The following is a 26,196-nucleotide window of genomic DNA, read 5'->3' as shown; positions in this document are numbered from 1 at the left end:
AGCGAGATGGAGATTGTATGGCTACAGCTTCAAGTCGGACGTTACTTCCTTGTGCCACGAGGTTGCACATGAGAGCAGCATTGAACTGCGTCCACACACTGCAAGCAAAGTTGCTGGAGGCAAATCCCGAAAGCATTTCAGAGGTATTTCAACTCCTGATGATGTCATGTTTGAGGGATGTTCTGTGGTGTGCCTCATCCAATAGGAGTTGAGAGTTCGATCCTTTAGTGAGCAAGGCTTCATGGGGTTTGTAGTCTGTTTTGGACTCCCTTTGTTTGATTTTGGCGTGATTTTTATCAGTATAATTTACGACTTGGAATGTGGGGGCTTGAGTTAGGTTTTTATGACTGTGTTAGGCCTGACTTTGTCTTCTATCTGAATACATGAGGCCCAACAATACTAATGTTTTAACTTTGGAAGAGTTCAGAAATCAATATTTGGTGGAATAACCTTGATATCCTATCACAGCTTTTATGCATCTTGGCATGCTCTTCACCAGTCTTTCACATTGTTGTTGGGTGACTTTTTGCCGCTCTTCACACAAAAATACAAGCAGCTCGGCTTTGTTTGATGGCTTATGGCCATCCATCTTCCTCTTGATCACATTTCAGAGGTTTGCAATGGGGTTCAGGTCTGGAGCTTGGGCTGGCCATGACAGGGTCTTGATCCAATGGTCCTCCATCCACAATTTTATTGACCTGGCTGTGTGGCATGGAGCATTGTTCTGCTGTTAAAACCAATCCTCAGAGTTGGGGAACATTGTCAGAGCAGAAGGAGGCCATTTCCCTCTCCTTGTCTGTGGTCCCCACATGCTTTAAAACATCCACCATTATGCCTGTACCAAAGCAACTCAAAATCACTTGCTTAAATGACTGGCGTCCTGTTGCTCTGACCCCCATCATCAGCAAATGCTTTGAGAGGCTAATCGGAGATTACATCTGCTCTGTGCTGCCTGCCTCACTGGACTCACTGTAGTTTGCTTACCACAACAACCGCTCCACTGATGATGCCATTGCACTTACACTACACACTGCTCTCTCCCACCTGGAAAAAAGGAACACATATGTGAGAATGCTGTTTGTAGACTACAGCTCAGCATTCAACACCATAGTGCCCTCCAAGCTTGATGTGAAACTCCGGGCTCTGGGCTTAAACAGCTCACTGTGCAGCTGGATCCTGGACTTCCTGTCAGGCAGATGCCAGGTGGTTAGAATGGGCGGCAACATCTCCTCATCACTGACCCTCAACACTGGAGCCCCGCATGGCTGTGTTCTCAGCCCACTCCTGTATTCCCTGTACACACATGACTGTGTAGCTCCAATGCCATCATTAATTATGCTGATGATACGACGGTGGTAGGTCTGATCACTGACAATGATGAAACAGCCTACAGAGAGGAGGAGAACACTCTGGCATGCTGGTGTCAGCCTCTCCCTCAATGTCAGCAAGACCAAGGAGCTTGTGGTGGACTTCAGGAGAAAAGACAGAGAACACAGCCCCATCACCATCAATGGAGCACCGGTGGAGAGAGTCAGCAGCTTCAAGTTCCTCGGTGTCCACATCACTGAGGAACTCACATGGTCTGTCTACACTGAGGCCATTGTGAAGAAGGCTCACAAGTGCCTCTTCTTCCTGAGATGGCTGAGGAAATTTGGAATGAACCACCACATCCTCACATGGTTCTACACCAACGCTGTAGAGAGCATCCAGACTGGCTGCATCACTGCCTGGTACGGCAACAGCACCACCCTCAACCGCAAAGCTATGTTATGTGTAAATCAGATGTTTATTGTAACTGTCATACTGCTATGTTGCTTGGAACTGCACCCAAGACTTTCACTCACTGTTGCACTTGTGTATATGGTTGAATGACAATAAAGGGATTTGATTTCATATAAGGAGGCAAGTTTTCTTCCAGGATAACCTTGTACGTGCTTGATTCATGTGTCCTTCACAAAGACGAATCTGCCCGATTCCAGCCTTGCTGAAGCACCCCCAGATCACCACAGATCCTCCACCTGGAGAGGCCTTCAAGCCACAGTGTCTCACACCCACTGTGAAATTTAGTGGAGGATTGGTGATGATCTGAGGATGCTTCAGCAAGGCTGGAATCAGGCAGATTCATCTTTGTGAAGGACGCATGAATCAAGCCACGTACAAGGTTATCCTGGAAGAAAATTTGCTTCCTTCTGCTCTGACAATATTCCACAACTCTGAGGATTGGTTTTTCCAGCAGGACAATGCTCCATGCCACACAGTCAGGTTAATCAAGGTGTGGATGGAGGACCACCGGATCAAGATCCTGTCATGGCCAGCCCAATCTCAAGACCTGAACCCAATTGAAAACCTCTGGAATGTGATCAAGAGGAAGATGGATGGCCACAAGCTATCAAACAAAGCCGAGCTTCTTGAATTTTTAATTTTAATTTATAAAGTCACCCAACAGCAATGTGAAAGACTGGTGGAGAGCATGCCAAGATGCATGAAAGCTGTGATAGGAAATCAGGGTTATTCCACCAAATATTGATTTCTGACTTACATTATTCGAGGTCTGAAAACACTGCATTTTTTTTTTTGTTTTTACTATTTTGACCAGTTATCATTTTCTGCAAAAAAAAAAAAAAAAAAAATGCTCTAAATGGCAATATTTTTATTTTGAATTTGAGAGAAATGTTGTCAGTAAAACAAAAATGTTCATTTTACTCAGTCACATACCTATAAATAGTAAATCCAGAGGAACTGATAATTTTGCAGTGGTCACTTAATTTTTTCCAGAGCAGTATATATTTAATATATTTTAATATAGAATATTATATAAAGAAATTAACATTTGAACTGAAAAAAAAAAAAAAACAATCAACAAGGAAAATTAACACAGTGATGTCTTTTTCCTCTTCCTGATTTCTTTTTTTTTTTTTTTTTTTTTTTAAATACATACATTATATATATATATATATATATATATATATATATATATATATATATATATATATATTTGTATTTTGTGTTTACTCAGGTTGCCTTTGTTTTATGTTATATCTCTTTTGAAGATCAAAAAAGTTATCCAACATCTACACTGCAAAAAAAATATTTTCAAGACAAGTATTTTTGTCTTATTTTCCAGGAAAAAATATCTAAACATTCTTTAAACTAGATTTATTTACTTGAAAGCAAACTGGCATAAGATTTTAAGTCTTGTTTAACTAAATTGAGTAAGATTTATGCTTAAAACAAGAAAAAAATATTTTGCAGATTATTTTATTTTCTTGTTTTAAGTCTAAAGTTCACTTAATTTTTTCAATTTCTCTTTAAACAAGACTTAATAACTTATGCCATTTTGCTTGACAAGTAAATAAATCACGTTTTAAGAATGTTTAGATAATTTTACAGGAAAACAAGACAAAAACACTTTTTTTGCAGTGATATCACCCATGTGAAAAACTAACTGCCCCCTTAAACTTAATATCTGGTTGTACCTTTAGCAGCAACAACTGCAACCAAACATTTCTGATAACTAGAGATCAGTCTTTCACAACGCTGTGGTGGAATTTTGGCCCACTCTTCTTTGCAGAACTGCTGTGTGTTCAGCCACATTGGAGGGTTTTCGAGCATGAACTGCCTGTTTAAGGTCCTGCCACAGCATCTCAATCAGGTTCAAGTCAGGACTTTGTCTAGGCCACTTCAAAACTTTAATTTTGCTTCTTTTGAGATATTCAGAGGTGGACTTACTCCTATGCTTTGGATCATTGTCTTGCTGCATAATCCAGTTGCGCTTGAGCTTCAACTCTGATGACTGGAATTCACCTGGATTTTCTGGTAGAGAGCAGAATTCATGTTTCCTTCAGTTATTGCAAGTTGCCCTGACCCTGAAGCAGCAAAGCATCCTCACACCATCACACTACCACCACCATGCTTGACCATAGGTATGATGTTCTTTTTGTGGAATTCTGTGTATGATTTGCGGCAGATGTAATAGGACCCTTGTCATCAAGGTGTGTGTTGGCAAAATTCAGACGAGCCTTAATGTTCTTCTGGGTTAGCATTGGTTTTCGCCTCGCCACTCTTCTGTGGATGCCATTTTTGGCCAGTGTCTTTCTGATAGTGGAGTCATGAACAGTTACCTTTATTGATGTGAGAGAGGCCTGCAGTTCCTTGGATGTTGTCCATGGCTTTTTTGTGACTTCCTGGATGAGTCGTTGCTGTGCTCTTAGAGGAATTTTGGAAGATCAGCCACTTCTGGGAAGGTTCACTACTGTGCCCAGTTTCCTCCATTTGGAGATAATGGCTCTCACTGTGGTTCTTTGGAGTCTCAGAGACTTTGAAATAGCTTTGTAACCCTTCCCAGACTGATGTATTTCAATCTCCTCTTTCCTCATAATTTCTGGAATTTCTTTCGACCTTGGCATAGTGTGCTGCTGGGTGAGACCTTTTAGTCAAATTCATGCTGCTAAAAAAGTAATCAGGTCTGGGTGTGTCTAGTCCAGCTGAACCCCATTATGAGTGCAGTTTCATAGATTTGGGGATTTAGTAACTAAGGGGGCAAATACTTTTTCACACAGGCCCAGTTGGTATTGGAAAACTTTTTGCTTCAGTAAATAACATTATCATTTAAAAACTGTATTTTGTGTTTACTTTGCCTTTGTTTTATGTTAGATTTTGTTTGAATTTTTGAAACAATTTAGTATGAGATATACACAAAAACAGAAGAAATTAGCAAAATACTTTTTCACAGCACTGTAAATTATGCAAAAGTATTGTTTATTGTTAGTTTATGATACCTAATGTGTCAGCTGTTAACAAATTCAACCTTATAATGAAGTGTTACCAGTTATTCTTGGCTTTGAAAACTCCACTAACTATGGTAACTGGGATTGTTTTCCAATCTGATACTGATCTGTGCCAACAGTATAGTGTCATTTTTAAACGTTTCTTCTAAAGATTTCTTCTTACCTAAAATATCTTTTATTGTAGAAGCAGTAGGCCTGTATTATATGCATGTAATATTAATGTATAATAAATGAGAAATATTTAAAAATAAATATACATTTATAGAGTAATAAATAAATTATTTTCACTGCATGCATCAACACAATGAGCAGATCAGTTGTGCAACACATCAGTGATGAAACATCACTAGTAAATCAGCATTACTCTAACACTACTGGAACATATTCATAAATGTGATTGAAAATGTCACCCGTATAACATGCCCGTATAATCTCTGTCACGTCTGAGAATGAGTGTCTCTCTCTCTCTCTCTCTCTCTCTCTCTCTCCCACTCCCACTCCCACTCCCAGTAAGCGGCTCATCTCGGCGCGGGTTCACATCTCTTCTCATACAGTTTCAGGACAGGATCAGATCAGTGTGCTCATGTTTGGATGATTGTGGAGAGTTTGTGTGATTCAACAATGAGCAGCATCTTCAACTTGAAGGTAAGAGTGCCACTTCCAACATGTATAATATTTCTTTTTAGAATTCAATCATTGACTCATTTATGCTTACATAATTTAAGGAATGTATTCAGATGTACTAATGGATATTAACATACCCTACTCTGTTTTCTGCCTCTGAACATTTTATTATTATTATTGCCACTGTACATGCATAAAACCTGAAATAAAAGAGTTATATTACGTTTTTACCATTATGGCATGAAGGTAGAGAAATAAGTTCAAACCATTGATTTGGTTGATTATTATTGAGAAAATACTTGAAAGACTCATGCTACACATTTGAAAAGATACATTAAAATGTTCAATAATAAATAACTGAATAATCAAGCCAAACAAATAGGAAATTATCTAACTACATTAAACAAACTAACTGTCAACTCACAGCTGACATTTCCTTCTGCGTGTCCTAAACAGACACTGATACACACTACCAGTAAAACACTTTATTTTGACAGAACTCCTAATAATAATAATACGTTTTATTTATATAGCACCTTTCCACAAGCTCAAGGACACTTTACACTCCATATACATTTAACAGGACAAAGTATATTAATATATATTTCAACAGAAGTTACAATCTCAATTACAAAGGAGGAAATAAAACATAAATCAGTAATAGACAGATAATGCACTGAGAAAAGATGTGTTTTAAGCTGAGATTTAAAGATAGAAATAGAGGAGATGTCATGGAGGGTCTGAGGTAGAGAGTTCCACAGTTTAAGTGCAACTACACTGAAGGATCTCCCACCAAAAGTGGATAGACAAAATCTGGAATCAGAAGAACGAAGAGTGCATGCTGGTGTATATGGTTGCAGCAGATCACATACTATATAACGAGGTGCCAGATCATTGAGAGCTTTGTATGTCAAGAGAAGAATTTTAAACTTAATACGGCATGAGACAGGCAGCCAGTGAAGACTAAACAAGATGGGAGTAATGTGTGCAGAAAGCTTGGTGTTAGTGAGAACTCTAGCTGCAGAGTTTTGGATGTATTGTAATCGGCCAATAGCTGGTAGGCCAGTAAAGAGGCAGTTACAGTAGTGAGACATAATGATATGAAAGCATGAACTAGTGATTCTGCATCCTTCAGATTGAGAATGGGGCGAAGCCATGCAATGTGACGTAGATGGAAGAAAGCAGTTTTAGTAATGGTTCTGATGTGGGCTTCAAAAGTAAGAGATGGATCGAAAGTGATTCCCAGATTCTTAATGAGTGCTTTAGCTTAGATTCTTAAGCTTTGTGCTGTCAATGGCAACACACGTGCAGTGCTAGAGTTTTGGAGGTGAATTTCAAATATGTTAATGGAAAAAACTGCATGGTACACACACACCCCTGAAGTTGTAGGTGGGTGTGAAGCTGTAAGGCACATTGATCGCTTTGCTTTTCAGTCTGTTTGTCTAACTGATTGTGACGCAAAGGACAGGTCAATGACTGGACCATGATCTGCAGACCAGATTCTGTCCTGATGTGCTGGATTATTGCTGTGAAGAGCCACGGAAAACACTTGGACTCAAAGCAATGATCTTTCACACTCTGGTTATTTGATAGGTCCAAGAAGATCATACCAGTTTCAGATATGTAATTGGACATTTGGTGGTTTTTACACTTGTTAAACTTTTTAAATCAGTAGAAAATTTTCATTACAGTTCACATTCAATTGTATTGCAGCAAACATTAAAAATAGTGACACAATAGTGAATAGTCCCTGAATTACTCTGTTACCAAACAATCCCTGCTAGATTTCCCTTAGGGAATATGTAAAAACTGTTGATGTATGGCCATCTGCTGTGCCTGTCATCTGATATCTCACACTCAAAGTCTTTCAGCAGAGGCAGATATCATCATTGGTCTTCTTGAAGTAACACTTAAAGGTGCAGTATGTAAGATTCAGAAACCCTTGTTATTAATGACACTTGTGGCCGTTAAGTGAACTGCAGCCAGCTACCTGTTGCTCGTGCTCGTGCACACACTCCATAGGTAATGTACAAAGAGACTGAACGTGATTCACCGACATCATGCAGACAGATGAGGTAGCATAATTAAAATTACACAGTTATGATTGTTTTACTAGAAACTTTGAGACTGTATATTTATATTTGACTCTCCAGCGCTGGAACAGGGCTAAAACAAAGTGTGTGTATATATATATATATATATATATATATATATATATATATATATATATATTATATATAGAGGTCTGACTATGCGAGGCAGTAGTTTGAAGTAATCACTTTTCTTTGCATGATACATTGACTGCATTTATACGATAGCCTATGTTGACGTTAGCTAGCTAGCCAGCTTTATCAATAGCTGTTAGCTAAATTTGGTGGATGATGACAGTAGCTATTTATAAAATAGACTGTACATTATAAATATGTTGACACAATTCAGTATTGATGTGATTCCATCACAACTGACATTTTGATATATCGATGCGCTATTGTTTTATAATAATAGAATGTATATATTTTCTGTATAACCAAGTTACGTTACACTAATGAATGGGTCTTTTTGCATTATCTTGAACATTGTCTAGCATTCATTTCATGTGATATTGTAGTTTACCTTGCTGCATAATTACAGATTAGCATTGTTTATGTCAGTTACTGTGAATCAGCATACCTGACTTTTAGTATAAAGAGAAGATCGTTTAAATTATTTGAAAGTTACGAAGCATGGTATCTTGCAATTCGTCAGCGTTAGCAGGCAAGATCAAGTTAGTTAAAATTACACAGATCAATCCTTATGGCACTATATTTCACATGCTTTGCAGTTATGTAAGCTTACCTGTCCAACAAAAAGAACGCCAATTCAGGGTTGGTTTTGATCCCCAAAACCGGTTTTGATCCCCAAAACCGAACGAAGGTCCCTCCAGGAATCAAATGCCCTGCCGATGTTCACTCTAGTTTTCGCTCGACCACGATCACATTTTTTTTGGCTTACTCTTAGTTTGTGTAGGAGTCAGTGTTGTGCTGGGAGCTGGACATTTGCTGGATTCCATCTCTAAGATAACGTTACCTAGTGTTGCAGTTTGTTGTCGCTGTTGAATAGCGGAAACACTGAGGCAAGGCTCTCAGGAGCGCGCATAAAAGTCACATCCTTTGGATTTTCCCAGCAAAAGCGACCTGCTCCCTTTGCATGGAAATCAGTCTACAGGCTTTAATAGGCAACCTAGGAAGTCCGGGAAGGGCTCATTTTTTAAGTTGCGTTACAAGCCATTCACACATTGGTAAAAAAAATACATGAAAATTGTTACATATTTTAATACTTTAACAACAATGTTCACTCACAGTTTATTATTATTATTATTATTATTTTTTTTTACTTTTTAAGTTGCCAGGGCCAACTGTTTTTGTACCTCTAATCTAAATATTTAATTCATTTTGGATGCATAATTGTATCCAAAAGACCTATTGTCTACCTTTAAAAGGTCCATTTAAATGTTTTGTTCCTCTCAGAACAAAAATTACACTGTGTAATTTGTTAGGTTTTTTTTTTTGTGTTATTTCCTAATTGCTTATGCCCAAAAGTATAGAAAATGGCTATTATTCCCCACAAACTTGTGACCAGGACAGTGATATTTTGAAATTTACCTATTTCCAATGAGAAAATGAGTGAATTTGTGTCTTTTTGTTCACATAAAGTCACAAAAAAACAACATATGAATCCAAATTTACATGTATTTATACTAAAGTAATATTCAAAGCTGTGCTGGTCCATAAGGGTAACAGGTACCCGTGTCTTCCCCTGGCTCACTCGGTGCACCTCAAAGAGGATTACAACAGCATCAAGACCTTGCTGGACACCTTGAAGTATGATGAGTATGGCTGGGAGGTCATAGGAGACTTCAAAATTGTGGCATTCCTGATGGGTCTCCAAGGCGGTTTTACCAAGTTTCCCTGCTATCTTTGCCTTTGGGACAGCAGGGACACCAAGGTACACTACCACAGGCGGGAGGAACAACGTCAAGTGGGAGCCACTGGTGGACCCCCGGAAGGTGCTGATGCCACCACTGCACATCAAATTGGGCCTTATGAAACAATTTGTCAGAGCTCTAGATAAGGAGTCAGCAGCCATCAAGTACCTTTAAGACTTCTTCCCTAAGCTGTCTGAGGCAAAGGTCAAAGCCGGTGTCTTTGTCGGACCACAGATAAAGAAGGATTTTGGATGCACATGTTGTTTTTTTCTGATTTTATGTGAACGAAAAGACACAAATTCGCCCATTTTCTCATCAGAAATAGGTAAATTTCAAAATATCACTGTTCTGGTCACAAAAGCAAAGTTTGTGGGGAATAATAGCCATTTTCTATACTTTTGAGGCATAAGCAATTGGGAAATAACACTTACTACCCAGGAACAAAAACTGTGTTACATAGTGTTATCAGTACCCTTTTGTCTCCTTAAGGGTACAACTATATACCCAAAACAAGAGTATCACTCAAGTAGCTGTTGTACCTTAAAACATACAGTTTAGTACCTTTTTCTGAGAGTGTTGGTTTCTTTGTAGCTTGTTATTTAAAAATGAACTAGTGAACAAAGCTGAGGTATGTGAAAAAAATAATTTCACTGTATATATGCAAATGTATAATGTGTGACAGAATAAAGGCTTCTTCTTCTTACTTGACAATCCAGCAAATAAACCAGGCCTCATAGGTATGCTCCAAACACTAAGCTATTCCAATATTTATGCTGCCTTCTAAGGTACCCTCTTTTGGCCAAATTCTGAGGCAGCATCTCATGTATTCCAGAATGTATTACAACAAGCTTAGAGTCAAAATCCATCCAAGATTTGTTCAGTACCTTAAAGTATTGACAAAAAAGAGAGCACTATTTTACCCAATATTTTATGCTAAAAGCATTGCATAGTTATCTTAGCAAGAAGTTAACGTTATATCACAAATTATATTGCAATCAACTGTGAGTCGAGTCTCTTGTACACTTCACCTAGAAAACGATATTTGTATAAAGCACAGACCTCCTGCCTATGTAGAGAGTTCCACATCAAACACCTATGAGGGTCCATTTCAGTTAGGATGCAACCTATGGACATGTCCACAAATCCATTTTCATCCAAATATGCATTGATCTCAATACATTTACTCCTCTTATCTACACTGGAAAACAGAGACTTTCGAAAAAACACTCTCCATTACTACTTCCTTCAGAAAACGAAGATGTTAGGAAACTCTAAACTGAGTTTTCAAACTTAAACTGATTAGTCTGGCTGTAGATAGTGGGGCAGCTAAGTAGATGCAGAACAGAGCTGGTACAGTTTATGTTGTTGTTGTTTGCATCAAGTAGTCTATTAGTGCTAATCTTTAACAATACAGGACAGTTTAATCACCTCTATACTGCTGTTTTCCAGGTGCTACATCACACTTGACGGCATTGGGAATCTGAAGCGAACTGTATGATGGATTCTTGGACATTTTCATTCTCACCTAGTAACCTGTCCGAGTTTCCCATATATGATGGCATTATGTTGGGCAACCTGTCCAATGAGGGTGTGAGAAATGACACTGACAACAGTTTAACCAGAACTAGCACAGTGGTCATCACCTTCATGTATTTTGTGGTTTGTGCGGTCGGTCTCTGTGGAAACGCTCTGGTCATCTACGTCATCCTGCGATATGCCAAGATGAAGACCGTTACAAACATCTACATCTTGAACTTGGCCGTGGCAGACGTGCTGTTCATGCTGAGTTTGCCCTTTATTGCCATTCAGTTGGCGCTGGTCCACTGGCCTTTCGGGGTGGCCCTGTGTCGCATTGTCATAACCGTTGATTCTCTGAACCAATTCACCAGTATCTTCTGCCTGATGGTGATGAGCATCGATCGGTACTTTGCCGTGGTGCACCCCATAAAGTCCACCAAATTGAGGAAGGCCCACATCGCCAAGACCATCAACCTGGTGGTGTGGGTCGTGTCGCTCCTTGTCAATCTCCCGATTGTTATTTACAGCGGACTGATCACCAAACCGGATGGTTGCTTCTGCACCATCGTGTGGCCGGAGCCGCAGGAGGCCTACTACACCGCCTTCATGTTCTACACCTTCTTTCTGGGTTTTTTCCTGCCTCTCTTGGTTATCTGTCTGTGTTATTTACTCATTATCATCAAGGTCAAGTCATCCGGGATCAGGGTGGGCTCCACCAAACGCAAGCACTCTGAGAAGAAGGTGACGCGCATGGTGTCCATCGTGGTTGCCATCTTTGTGTTCTGCTGGCTGCCTTTCTACATCTTCAATGTGACATCTGTCATGGGCACCATAAGCACCACGCCGTTCTTGAGGAGCATGTTTGCCTTTGTCGTGGTGTTAGGATACGCCAATAGCTGCGCCAACCCAATTTTGTATGCTTTTTTGTCAGAGAACTTCAAAAAAAGTTTCCAGAACGTTCTGTGTATGAAAAAGGTGGGTGGTCTGGATGAAACTGAGCACACTGACAGCAAACAGTACAAGTCACGAATGATGAATGACCCAACAAAAATGCAAAGCACACTGTTAAATGGAGACCTGCAAACCAGCATTTGAGAAAATCATAAAGCAAGCAACTCTGCATTGATACAGTTTGTGCCACAGAATGGACAAATGGGCCAATCTGAAAACTTAAAACAACTGTTGCATAAAGGACGGTTTTAATGTTCATCTGAGAGACATTTTGATTTCCGGTGTTGTGCTGAAATCTGACTGCCCGCCAGATTCTTACACCCCGCTACCAGATTGGCCCTTATCCCTAAAGTTCACCCCTACACCCACCCCTAACCTCATTGGTCCCTACCCCTAAAGCCCACCCCTACAACATAAGGACACTCAGGAGTCAAAATTCAGCACTACACCAGAACATATTGGTGACAACAATAGTGGAACTGCTAATGAATGTATATTTAGGCATGAAAAAGAAAACTGTTTATGTAATTGTGACTTTCAGTAACTGGCATGTACAGTATGTAGTTTTATATTGGCCTTTTTTCATATTTATCCCAAGATAACAGCATCATATTATGGTGTAACGTTGCAAAAACTGTATATTGTTCACTGTAAAAATGTTGCTGGTTTTTTCACTCTTTATATAATAGTTAGTTTTAGAAAAGCACAGTCACTGTCTGACCAGTAACTAAATGCTGCTAGACTGTATAGACCTGCATTTTGTTATAATGTGTTATCGCCGTCTTACCACATTGAAAACAACATTGATTTTTTTTAGTTTTTTTTTTTTTCGATTATGAAGGACAATAAGTCCTGTACATTTATTGGTCAATTTGCTAGCTGTTATTAATTTAGCCAAAATAATGTCATTTTGTAGATTTTGTAAAAGGGTTTCTCTCATAATTCCCCAAATATGCCATGTAACCCAGTGAGAATCAATATATTTTAGCTTACCAAATAGAGTCTGAGGAAAAATTCGGGTCTGTACCCAACTGAACCGACATGCTTTTAAGGTCAAATGTTAATCTGCGAGATCTCAGAGATTTTCCACATCTTTACACAGATGTTCATTTAAGAAGCAGTACAACCTGAACTCAAGTTCATGCTGACATCATACAGGGATGAATGTACCAAAACGATCCTGGGCAAACGATCATTCAGACATGCACAAAACATTTCCTGCCTATATTATTTGCATAGCTAGCATAGAACATCTGTTTGCAGCTATATGTGCCTACACCTCATGCTTGCTGTGTAAACATGTTGAACAAGTGTTCTTGTTCAAAAATTTACCTGTTGCAAGACGCTCTCTCAAGCAAGTCCATGTTTCTCTGTCCAAAATAACTGTTTTTTAAGCTTTTGTGCAATATTTGCAAATTTGTCATTTGAAGCCAAGCAGCGCTGATGCTCCGTGTAGGCTTTTGACACATGTATTTTCCTATGAGTGAGATGTGGCAAAATAAACCTGCCCTAAATATATAACCAACTTCGTCCACAGAATGTGACCATCACAATGTCAGGTACTTTCGAAATAACACCCTACCATCAGAAAGAATTCCCTTCAGTTTTCATGTTTGTCATAAATTCTCATTATAAAGTATGACTGAGCATCTTGCAATGAGCTTTAACTGTGCCTCTAATCACATTAATCGAGTTGCGAATGGATCTACAGTATGTTGTGAAAACTTGAGTTTTCTTGAAACTTTGGCACAGCAATGTTTTAATGAGTAAGCAGATTTTTTACTAGGTAAAAACCTACATTTACCACATGATGCTGTGTTAGAAAGCTATGTGATCAGTATTAAAGATGTCTCATAGCTAAGAAACAATCAAGTGTCAAGTGTCAACAACACAAAGCCCTGCCTGATCAGTGTGATCGAGCACCACCCTCTGGTCACACACAACTACAGTTTATGTGGTGAATCTCATAAAAGCCAACAAATACATGTACAGCTCATATTTCACCAAATCAAAAGAATATATATATATATATATATATATATATATATATATATATATATATATATATATATATATATATATAATCTTGCATAAAGAAAATTAAGCCCATTGCAAGACCAATTCTGAGAATTTAGAGGGAAATATGCTTAATTATCATTAAAAAATTTGACCCCAAAAATAAGATTTTTGTTGTGAAATATGGACATGCTGTTTGTGACATTCATCTAATTAGCCCAATCTTCAAACAGTGATGCAGTCATCCAGCTTAGATTGTAATGGCTCAAACAGATGATGATGATGTCAGGGAAACCAACTGTGATTGAGATTTTCATTATTAGAGAAAATATCATCTACTGCACAGAAAAAAAAGCCCAAAACTATCATAAAAGTCTGACTCATGTACTTTATTTCAAGTCTTCATAGTCATACATAGCTTTGTACAGTTGAAGTCAGAAGTTTACGTACACCTTAGCCAAATACATTTAAACTCTAGATTCCTGAGATTGAATCGTAGAAAACAATCCCTGTCTTAGGTCAGTTAGGATCACTACTTTATTTTAAGAATGTGAAATGTCAGAATAATAGTAGAGAGAATTATTTATTTCAGCTTTTATTTCTTTCATCACATTCCCAGTGGGTCAGAAGCTTACATACACTTTGTTAGTATTTGGTAGCATTGCCTTTAAATTGTTTAACTTGGGTCAAACTTGTGGAAGGGTAGCCTTTCAGGTTATGTATGTCAAAATAGGACTTGTTTTACTGTGGATATAGATACTTGTCTACCTGTTTCCTCCAGCATCTTCACAGGTCCTTTGCTGTTGTTCTGGGATTGATTTGCACTTTTCGCACCAAAATATGTTCATCTCTAGGAGACAGAATGTGTCTCCTTCCTGAGCAGTATGATGGCTGCGTGGTCCCATGGTGTTTATACTTGCGTACTATTGTTTGTACAGATGAACGTGGTAGTTTTAGGCATTTGGAAATTGGTTCCAAGGATGAACTAGACTTGTGGAGGTCCACACATTTTTTTCTGATTTCTTTTGATCTTCCCATGATGTCAAGCAATGAGGCACTGAGTCTGAAGGTAGCCTTAAAATACATCCACAGGGACACCTCCAATTCAGTACACCTCCTATCAGAAGCTAATTGTCTAAAGGCTTGACATAATTTTATGGAATTTTCCAAGCTGCTTTAAGGCAAAGTTAACTTATTGTATGTAAACTAATGAGCCACTGGAATTGTGATATAGTCAATTAAAAGTGAAACAAACTGTCTGTAAACAATTGTTGGAAAATGACTTGTGTCATGCACAAAGTAGATGTCCTAAATGAATTGCCAAAACTATAGTTTGCTAATATTAAATCTGTGGAGTGGTTAAAAGATTAGTTTTAATTACTTCAACCTAAGTGTATGTAAACTTCTGACTTCAACTGTATAAGGATAGACATAAATGAACGTCATTCACTGAAAATCTCTACCTCCACAGAGGCTAGTATTTAGCTTAGTGTCCAGTTGCAAAAATGATGCATCAAATGGTATTGGTTCTGGCATGTAACACGATACACATACCATGTTTGAACTTTAACAATTTAATCGAGCTTCAGTGGAAGAATTCAGTTAATAACAAACAAAACTTTGGTCTCTCCCACGCCCACAAAGCTATCGTATGAATTAAGAAGACTTGCCCTGCGTCCTAATATGCTGACTTCCCTACTACATTCAATGCCAAATTGTATGTCAAATGAGTGGGATGTCTGAATCCTCAGTGTTCTTTATGAAACAGTAGATGAGCAAAAACCAGATGCATTCACTGAGAACTGTTAGACTGTACTGGTCTGACATCACCAGATTAAATAATTTTCACTGTTGTTGTTATGATGTTATAGATCAAATCTTAATGTGCTTTAGAATACACTCTCGCCCTTGACCCCAAACAAATAAAACAAATATCGTGTCCAGCCTGCGTCATGTTCATGGCAGCACTGACTGTCAATATCAAGCACTACGTTCATTACAGTATGTCAATATTACAGCCACAAATAAAAAGACTCAGGGAAGTCTTGAAAATAAAGATTGCAAAATTCATAATAATTACCTTTTTTTTTTTTTTGCATTTTATTGCATGTGCATATGAAAGACAGACTGCGTTCATCTCATAATGCTTGGTTAGATCAGAAAGGAGAGCACCATGAAGAAATACAAAATAAAACACAAGAGAAAGAATGCAGTTCATGGATATGAATTGTCCATCTATCTCTGTGGTTCGGTTTCAAGTATGAAGAGTTTTTTTGTGTTCATCAGGAAGTGATGTTGGGCAGTTTCAGGTAAATGTTTGTTGTTTGTCTTGTGCTGTAGTTGCTCTGTGCATCATCAGCTGTGTATAAGACTACTCATATTCAAGAAACTGCTTGTGATAAAACAGCAGATGCCTGTTGAGAGAGAGAGATAGAGATTCATAATCAGACGAGACATTGAGATCATACGGGCATGCTATATGGGTGACATTTTCAATCACAGATGCCCCATTTACACTGACATTCTGGGCCCATTATGTCCATTTACCTGGAAGAAAATGCTTCAAAAACTTAAAACTGCTCATCTTGAGCCTGGAACTGCTAAAGTCAGAGGCTGGATTTACCTTTTCGGTCAACTTTTAAATAACATCTGTGTTACAGCAAAGCTCATGATGGCACAAAGATGCTTGCTTTGGATGTTAAAGGGGCAGTTATCCCAAAAATAAAAATTTTCTCGTTATTTACTCACTCTCATGATATGCCAGGTGTGTATAACTTTCTTTCTTCAGCAGAACATAGAAAAATATCTTGGCTCAGTTATGTCCTTAAAATGCAGTGAATGGAGATTTCTCTTTTGAAGCTCCAAAAATCACATACAGTCAGCATAAACGTCATCCATACAACACCAGCTGTTAAATTAATGTCTTCTAAAACCTTTACTTAAATATCGAAAAATATCAATATTTAAGTACTTTTTAACTCTAAACATGCTTCTGGTTTGCAGTGGTAAGCCTGTGTGACGTAATCACATTGGCATTTGAAACACGCGAGAACTGATGCACGTGCATCACAGCCGGAAGAGCAGCGCTGTTTACAAGTGAGTAGGAGGAATGCTGTACAGAAGCGTCATTGGTTTTGGTTTAGATCTGTATTTAACTGTTTTTTTTACTCACAATGATGTGTTTGTGTGCTTATCCTGGATGTCTCAACCGAGACAAAAACAAGAGATTACGACTGTATCATGGCAACTCGAATACGTCACACTAGAGACCGCTCTCTTGAAGTGTACAGTATACGACTGCTGACCGGAAGTGATGGTTTATAGTTAAAAAGTACTTAAATATTTATCTTTTTTTGCACCAAAAGCAATTGTATAGCTTTAGAAGACATTAATTTAACCACCGTATCAATGATGTTTATGCTCACTGTCTGTGATAAGGCATGTTATTGGCCAAGCACAAAAAAGCAGGAAAATGTACTGAGCAAATGTACCATCGCGATTTCAGTCTTAATGAATTAGGTTGGCTTGAAAGAGCCATAATATATATTATATATAATATATACGCTACCATTCAAAAGTTTGGGGTCACTTGCCTGAAATGTTTCTCATGATCTTACAAACCTTTTGATCTGAAGGCGTATGCTTAAATGTTTGATATTAGTTTTGTAGACAAAAATATAATTGTGCCAACATACAAAACAAAAATTGTATTTAAATTTTTTTTTTTTTTAAATGGATGACTTGGACTGAATAATTAAGAAAAGCAGCCACTAAGTGCCCAGCATATAGATGGGAACTCCTTCAAAACTGTTTAAAAAGCATCCCAGGGTGATACCTCAAGAAGTTGGTTAAGAAAATGCCAAGAGTACATTTCTGCACAATCTAGGCAAAGTGTAGCCACTTTGAACATAGTTTTGATATATTTTGGATTTTTTTAGTCACAACATAATTCCCATATTTCCATTTCTATTATTCCATAGTTGTGATGACTTTATTATTCTAAAATGTAAAAAAAAAAAAAAAAAATTAAAGAATGAGTAAGTGACCCTAAACTTTTGAACGGTAGTGTATATAATCTCACGTACTCATTCTTCCGTACACTTTTTCGGCACTTAACTCGTCCCACATCATTTGTCATAGACTGAGGTGTCAAAACGACCAACCTATTGAGGACACCTGTGCTATGACTTTTCTAAGGGATGGGGGGTACGGTGCACCACAACCATTTACGGCACCCTAGCAACCACCCTCGTAGACTTACATTCAAAATGGCTGAAAGGGATATCTTCAGAACAGAATGTCACAGAGATTTGGAGATTGGCTCTTTTGAGTCAGGTTATTAAGCAGCCAATAAGAATCACTCTGGTTACTGGCTAGCCACGCCCTAGCAACCATTTAGAGCACTCTAGCAACCAGGCCCATTGACATCCATTCAAAATGGCTGAGAGGGATATCTTTGGGTCAGAATTTCCTAGAGACATGAGAGTTTGCTTGTTTTACTTGGGTGAGCAATCAGTCTTCATGTGTCCACTTGGAAATGACTTAGACGCACCCTAACAACCAAACCACATTTTCATTCAGAATGGCTCAGAGCGATATCTTCAGATCAAAATGTCATACAGACTTCAGTGTTGGCTTGTTTGATTCAGGACAGCAAGCAGCCTTGTAAGTATAACCCTGGTAACTGCCTAGCAACCAGATGGGATTACCCTAGCAACCAAGTATCAAACCACATATCTCTGCACCAGAGCATCGTAGAGACTTCCGGGTTGGCTCCTTTGACTCAGGCTAGCAAGGAGCCTTTTGAGTATCACCCTGGTGACTGCCTCAGATGGGGTCACCCTAGCAACCGAGTATCAAAAAACATATCTCTGCACCAGAACATTGTATACTTCTAGGTTGTCTCATTTGACTCAAGCTAGCAAGAAGCCTTTTAGTATCACCCTGGTAACTGCCTAGCAACCAGATAGGGTCATTCTAGCAACCAAATTTCAACACTCATATCTCTCCACCAGAATGTCGTAGAGACATGCAGGTGGGCTAAATTTATTTGAGATAGAAAGTATCCTAGCAATCGTGGAACAATGCCAATATTTCTGCACCAGAACATCTTACAGCAATGGGGTGACCTCTTTCAACTTGGGGCAATTGGTAGGACATTGTGGCATCAAGTTTTGCCACAGCAAGCACCACTCACATTTTCATCAGAAAATGTACCATCTAGTTCTTCTTCCGTACAAAACTTTGGCACCTAACTCATCCTGCACCGTTTGGTGTAGACACACAAATGAGGTAGAGACCTCATAGAGACATGGGGTTGGGCTCATATGACTCAGGCTATCATGAAGCTGTTAATGTATCACCCTGGCAACAGCCTAGTAATAGTAATAGTGAGATGAGGTCACTCTACCAACCATTCAGAAAAACCCATATCTTTGCACAAGAACATCATAGAGACACGGGGTTTGATTCTTTTGACTCAGGCTTGCAAGCAGCCTATAAGTATCACCCTAGAAACTACATAACCATGCCCAAACCACCATTCAGAGCACCCTAGCAACAAAACCCTACTGACTTCCATTCAAAAATGGCAAAAAAAAAAATTTCATTAACATTTTTTATTGACTCATAAACATATAACAAAGAAAAAACACAACATATGTACATTGAGTCAACATTTAACCCCACTATTACCCCTCCCCAATCACCAACCCCACCCTGACGCCCATCAATACCAAGTTTAAATCTTTCTCCCGTAATCTCTTAAGAGAAATTGAAGTTCCATCCCCCAGACTCTGAATCAGCAGGGAGTAATACACTGATACCTCATGACCTTTTTCAAAAGCAGTAATCACCTCTCCCAGAGTATCTGCCACCTTAGGGGGGTGTATGCTACTCCCAAAAATAGTACAAAGCAGGTGACACAGCTGTAAATACCTATAGAATTGAGATCTGGGAATCCCAAAATGTTGAACCAAATTTTCAAAAGATCTCAACACTCCACTCTCATATAGGTCTGAGTGTTGTAACCCCCCTCACAATCCAGTCTGACCAGCAGAAAGGGTACTTATTAATACTTAATCTAGGGTTCAGCCATATATTTGAGGCAACATTTAAATAAATGTCTGAATTAAACACTCTGGACACTTTTGTCCATACCGAAAGCAAATGCGAGATAACGGGGTGAAACTTATCCTCTCCGGTAAGTTAGATAGAAAGGCTTTGCAATACCGAAATAAGGGTAAAAACTTCATGTTCAATACAAAACCAGGGAGGGGCTTTCTCAGGTGGAAGCGACCAATGAGCCAAATGCCAGAGACCGAATGTATAATAATAAAACAAAAACTTGGGTAGGCCTAGCCCACCTTTGGTTTATGTAACTTATTAAAATGTAATCTAGGACGTTTACTATTCCAAATGAAGGACTTCGCTATGCTATCAAATTGCTTGAAATAATGTTATTATGAAATAATAACATTAACCTTCCTAATCCACTGGAAAGCCATTACTGGGCAGTACGCTGTCAGAGCCAAAGCTTCGGATTTAGACCAATTGACTCTGTATCCTGAGAACTTAGAAAAGGAATGAATAATTCTGTGGAGGTAAGGCATAGATCTAGTAGGGTCGGAGACAAATAATAAAATACAAAAATAAATAAAATACCTTGCCACCACCCCTGTAAAATCATCCTCCTTTCTTATCACAGCTGCTAATGGTTCCAGGGCCAGACAGAAGAATAAGGGGGAAAGAGGGCAACCCTGCCGGGTGCCCCTATCCAGAGTAAAATAATCTGAAATTACTCCATTTGTTTGTACCGTCCATAAGTAACTTAATCCATCCAATAAAAAAGTTTTCCCGAACCCGTATATTTCCAAAATCTTAAAATGATAATCCCATTCTATCATATCCGCCTTAAGTGTCTCCCAAGCCACGCCCACAGAGGATACTGAGGACCAGTTGGTCTCCATATAAACATTAATTTCAGCCTTTAACATTTGTTCAGGATTTTGCAAAAGGGATTCATTAAAGTGCCAACTATATTATTTATTTTTCTCTATATGTGGCAACACCTCTAAACTCACCAGGGCATGATCTGAGACTAAGATGTTGCCAATTGAGCAATCAACAACAGATGAAATGAATAAATCTTATGGACTGATGAAAAAAATGTATAGTCCCTACCAGGTCAAAAAAGTCTCATAGTTCAAAAATATCTGTAAGGCCAAGATTTTAACACATCCTGTGAAGCGTCAGTGTTGCTCTAGGGGGCTTGCACACTTTTGCTTCACTATGATCAAGGACTGAGTCCATCAAGAGATTAAAGTCTCCTCCCAATATTGTATCAAGAGGGGTGCCAGCTGCTTGCAACTTCCCTTCAAGATCTATAAAAAAGCCCTTATCATCAGCGTTAGGTGCGTAAATATTAGTCAGAATCAACCTTTGCCCCTGAATTTCTTCTAAAACAATAATGACTCTTCCTAATTTATCTTTAATCTGTTAAACACCAGGCAGAAGAGCAACAATGATGAGTGAATTTGCAATCTTCACACAGTGGGGTGTGGTGCCTCAGGAAGAGATGCTAATTGTGAGAAAGTTCATATATTGATTTTCTCAGAGTTTATACTTTTGCTCATTGCCTCCCTGGGGAGTTTTGTCCTTTGAATACAAACACCTTGGCACTCCGCCTAACAGTCCACTCTCTGGCCAAGCGGGAAAATCATAATAGTTTCTGTGTGGTCACTATTAGTCTTTCCAGTGTGGGCAGCTGTTCAGAGAGCTTTGTATGCATTTGCAGAACACCTAGTCTCAAAAGGTGTATGTAACTACTCTGAAGAACTTAATGTTATAATGATATGAGAAAAGGTTGTGTAATACAGCAGTGCATGATGAAAAAACAAATAATGGATGCATGTCAACAAGTGCGAGTGGTACTCCAGGTCTCAAGTGTGTCTTTGAAAATGCAAAGGGGTCTAATTGATTTATCTGATTTTTCACTTCCAATGTGATGTGTGGTAGTGGAATTTAGATATACTTGGTCTGAATAAATGAAAGGAAACAGCACAAAGTCAGTATAACTAGTATTTTCACCAGTGGTATGCATCATTAAGCATATAGTAATAATAATAATTATATGACTGCAGAATCACAGTTATAGACATACGTATATAATAATCACAGTGCTAATTAAAAATTATCCAATGCGTGTGATTTGCTGGCTAAGTCACAATCGATGATATGTGTCTATTTTCAAAGTGTGTAGTGGATCGATAGAAGTGTCCTCATATCGTCCACTTCTTATTATATTTGCATTGTTATTAGCAATATGTTGAAAGCCAGGGGCCCTCTGGTTTGCAACCATGCCAACAACAATCAATTGGTTTGATTTATATGTAGGTGGAAATTGTGAAATTTGGGTGGGAAGTTTGCTTGCAATTAGTAATTAAATCATCGATGTGTGACTGTAGCCATGTACATGTCCCATGTACATTACAGTGTTTCAAATAAGTTGTCAGAAAGTTGTAAATAGTGCACGTCATGTGTGCCATAATTATGACTGTTTTATGGAAACAGGTTCAGGTCAGATCTTCAGTGGATTAGTACTTTCGGAATCTAGGCCATTATTTAGTTCCATGATGTGTAGTGGTTGAGACTGGCTAGTTTTGCTACCTTGTCAAGATGTCATGAGAGTGTAGTGATGAAAGTGTATGCTCTGTATGTTCATGTCTGGGAGATGGGTGGAACCTGTTCTAGAACAATTGGTGTTGCATAATTTGGTTCCAGTGCTAAACCGGGAGGCCATATATCTATTTTTGGTAGTGTAGTGCTGAGGTGTGAAAGGCCCCTTTAGATTGTCTTCACACCCATCTCACGCATGGCCAAGCCGTTGTCCTGGCTTGAGGCAGGGGATCAGAAACCTTTTGGCATCTGTCCTTCATGAGATTGCAACCTGAAATGGGAACAACCACAGAGAGAAAACAGTTAATGTTGAACCTTTAAATAATTTGCATTCAGACATGTGGTACTTTATTTTCCTCTGATGGTCACAGTCAAACTGTTACAGACAGCTTTAGTCTCATACTGTTTGGTTTGTGCCATCAGGGGGAAGATGCATTTTGCTTTACAAAAACATGTACCATTATAATTATAATTTTTTTATATAATTTTATTTATCACACATTATACATTTGCACATATACAGTGAAATTCTTTTTTTTCACATATCCCAGCTAAGCTGGGGTCAGAGTGCAGGGTCAGCCATGATATGGCGCCCCTGGAGCAGATAGGGTCAAGGGCCTTGCTCAAGGGCCCAACAGTGGCATCTTGGCAGTGCTGGGGCTTGAACCCCCACCCTTCTGATCAGTAACCCAGAGCCTTAACTGCTAAGCCACCACTGCCCCTGTTTTTTTATTTATTTTTTTTTTTATTTTTTTATATATTTTGTTTTTTTATTTTATTTTATTTTATTTTATTTTACATTGTCTAATGCAAAATAATTTTTATTGCAAATACAAATTTGCATTGTCTAATGCAAATTTAGTTTCAGAGATCAAATTAGACTGAGCATCCTTGGTCAGATCTGAATTACTGCTGATATTTTAGTGTAGTTTGAAGTGTGTAGCACCTTAAGCTGTTCTTGCAGTTGAGCCTGCACAGTCTGCTGTTGTGAGCACTACAGGCCCCAGTTCTGTTGGGGAACTTTCTGAATTCATGGGTATCTTAATCACCCTTTCACTCATTAGCTCAAACGGGCTGATGCCCCTAGCTTTATTTTTTAGTTGTTCTCAACACAGTCAGCTCTGTGGTCAAACAATCAGTTCACCTCTTTTGGTGATGTGTCGTCTGCTTAGCATTTTTTAAGGGTGCTATTCACATGTTTGATCATCTATTATCTCTGTGGTCTGTCAGGGTTGTGAAATTTCTGCCTGATGTTTAGCATTTCACACACACATCTTTCATTGTCTACACAATAGAATGGTTCCCCTGATCAGATTTAATTTGAATTGGTGCTTCTCAGGCGCATACATTTATGGGTCAAATTTCTGCTCAAGCTGCAGAGCTTTTGCGATTACAATATGGAATTTAATGCAATTTTCTAATTTTCTTGATTTAAGATGTCACTAGGTGTATTCTCATGCAAATTTATTTGAATATGAAAAGGTTTCGGGGGGCTGGGCAGAGTCAGAGGTGATGCGAGGTGCAAAGAGTGTTCTTTTTTATATTAAATTTTTTTTATTGATTCTTATATTAACACATAAAAGCAAGAACATATACAAACAGAATCAATACTTAACCCCCTCAATTACTACAACCCCCCCCCCCCCCCAAATCCCCAACCCTACCCATAAGAACATCCCAGTGGTCCCACATAATTATAGACACACAAAAACAAATACAAAATACAAACATAAGGCAAACCCTTGCATCTCTAGATGCAGACTTGACATTTTTTAGAATCCTAGTCCACACTTCTTCCTCCAATACCAAATTCAAATCTTGAATTTGAAACCAGCAGGGAGTAATACACTGATGCCTCATGACCTTTTCCAAAAGCAGTAATCACCTCTCCCAAAGCATCTGCCACTTTAGGGGGGTGTGTGCTTCTTCCAAAAATAGTACAGAGCATGTGGCGCAGCTGTAAATACCTATAAAACTGAGATCTGTGAATCCCAAAACGATGACCCAGATTCTCAAAAGATCTCAACACTCCACTCTCATACAGGTTTCCGAGTGTAACAACCCTTCTCACAATCCAGAAAGGGGACTTATTGATACATAATTTTGGGTTCAGCCATATGCTTGATGCAACATTTAAATAAATGTCCGAATTAAATACTCTGGCCACTCTTGTCCATATCATATGCAAATGTGAAATAACGGGGTGTGACTTAACTGCTCCGGTTAGTTTAATAGAAAGACTTTGCAATGGTGAAATAGGGGCAAGGACTTCCTGATCAATATAAAACCAGGGAGGGGCTCTCTCAGGTGTAAGCGACCAATGAGCCAAATGCCTGAGACCGAGCGCATAATAATAAAAAAAAAATCTTGGGTAATCCTAACCCACCTTTGTCAATCGGCCTATGTAATTTATTGGAGTGTAGTCTGGGACGTTTACCATTCCAAATAAAGGACTTTGCATTTCTATCAAATTGCTTAAAATAAGAGAGGGAGACATCTATAGGGAGTGACTGTAGCAGGTAATTGAATTTTGGAATACAGTTCATTTTAATAACATTATTCTTCCCAATCATCGATAAATGTAATGAAGCCCATCTGTCCACATCACTCGAAAACTTTTTCATTGAAGGGTCAAAATTAACTAACTAAATCAGACAAATTTGCTGGGAATAAAATACCCAAATACTTAATGCCCTGTTTGGGCCACTGAAAGGCGCCCGGCTGAAAGGCCGTTACTGGACAGTACGCAGTCAGAGCTAAAGCTTCGGATTTAGACCAGTTGACTTTGTATCCAGAGAACTTGGAAAAGGAATGAATAATTTTGTGGAGGCAAGGCATAGATCTAGTGGGGTCGGAGACGAATTATAAAATATCATCTGCGTAAAGCAGAAGCTTATGTGCCACACTTCCCGCCACCACCCATGGAAAATCATCCTCCTTTCTTATCGCGGCTGCAAATGGTTCCAGGGCAAGACAGAACAATAATGGGGAAAGAGGGCAACCCTGCCGAGTGCCCCTATCCAGAGTAAAATAATCTGAAATGAATCCATGTTTGTACTGCTGCTACAGGGTGTCTATAAAGTAACTTAATCCATCCAATGAATGTACTCCTGAACCCATACATTTCTAAAATCTTAAAAAGTGAATCCCATTCTACCATATCAAATGCCTTTTCAGCGTCAAGTGAAATGGCAGCGACCAGAGACTGATCATTTGCTACTGACCACATGATATTAATGAAACGCCTGATGTTATCAGAAGAGCTGCAGCCCTGAATAAACCCAACCTGATCTATATGTATAAGAGATGTCATAACCTTACTTAAATGATTAGCCAAAATTTTGGACAAAATTTTTACATCTAGCTGGATCAGGGAAATTGGACGGTAACTTTTACACACACTTGGATCTTTGTCCTTTTTAAGAATCAGACTGATCCGGGCTTGTGTCATAGTTGGAGGAAGCTTTCCGTTCTTTAATGATTCTGTATAAACTTCTAACAAAAGTTGAGCCAGTTCTGTAGCATTAGATCTAAAATATTCAGCAGCAAAACCATCTGGCTCCAGAGCTTTGCCTGTAGGTAAGGCCTTAATTACCTCGTCAAGTTCCTCCAAGGTTATCTCAGAATCAAGACAATTTCTTTGCTCAGTTGTCAGTTTAG

The 26,196-nt window shown here is 38.7% G+C and overlaps 1 protein-coding gene and 1 pseudogene across 1 annotated transcript; one reads left to right on the top strand and one right to left on the bottom strand.

The window, feature by feature from the left end:
• Positions 1-5,346: 5,346 nt before the first annotated feature.
• LOC127450382 (somatostatin receptor type 2-like) lies at positions 5,347-13,801 on the top strand. Its single transcript, XM_051714468.1, has 2 exons — positions 5,347-5,432; positions 10,825-13,801. Exon 2 carries the CDS (start codon positions 10,870-10,872, stop codon positions 11,986-11,988), a length of 1,119 nt encoding a protein of 372 aa, XP_051570428.1. The 5' UTR covers positions 5,347-5,432; positions 10,825-10,869; the 3' UTR covers positions 11,989-13,801.
• Positions 13,802-22,715: 8,914 nt separating this feature from the next.
• Positions 22,716-26,196, bottom strand: part of LOC127450566 (ubiquitin carboxyl-terminal hydrolase 22-like) — a 29,472-nt pseudogene continuing 25,991 nt past the window's right edge.

Source organism: Myxocyprinus asiaticus, chromosome 13 (genome assembly GCF_019703515.2).
Source record: "Myxocyprinus asiaticus isolate MX2 ecotype Aquarium Trade chromosome 13, UBuf_Myxa_2, whole genome shotgun sequence".
In the NCBI taxonomy this organism is placed as follows: Eukaryota; Metazoa; Chordata; class Actinopteri; order Cypriniformes; family Catostomidae; genus Myxocyprinus; species Myxocyprinus asiaticus.
Note: the sequence above shows the minus strand (reverse complement) of the source record. Positions and strands in the feature narration are given on the sequence as shown.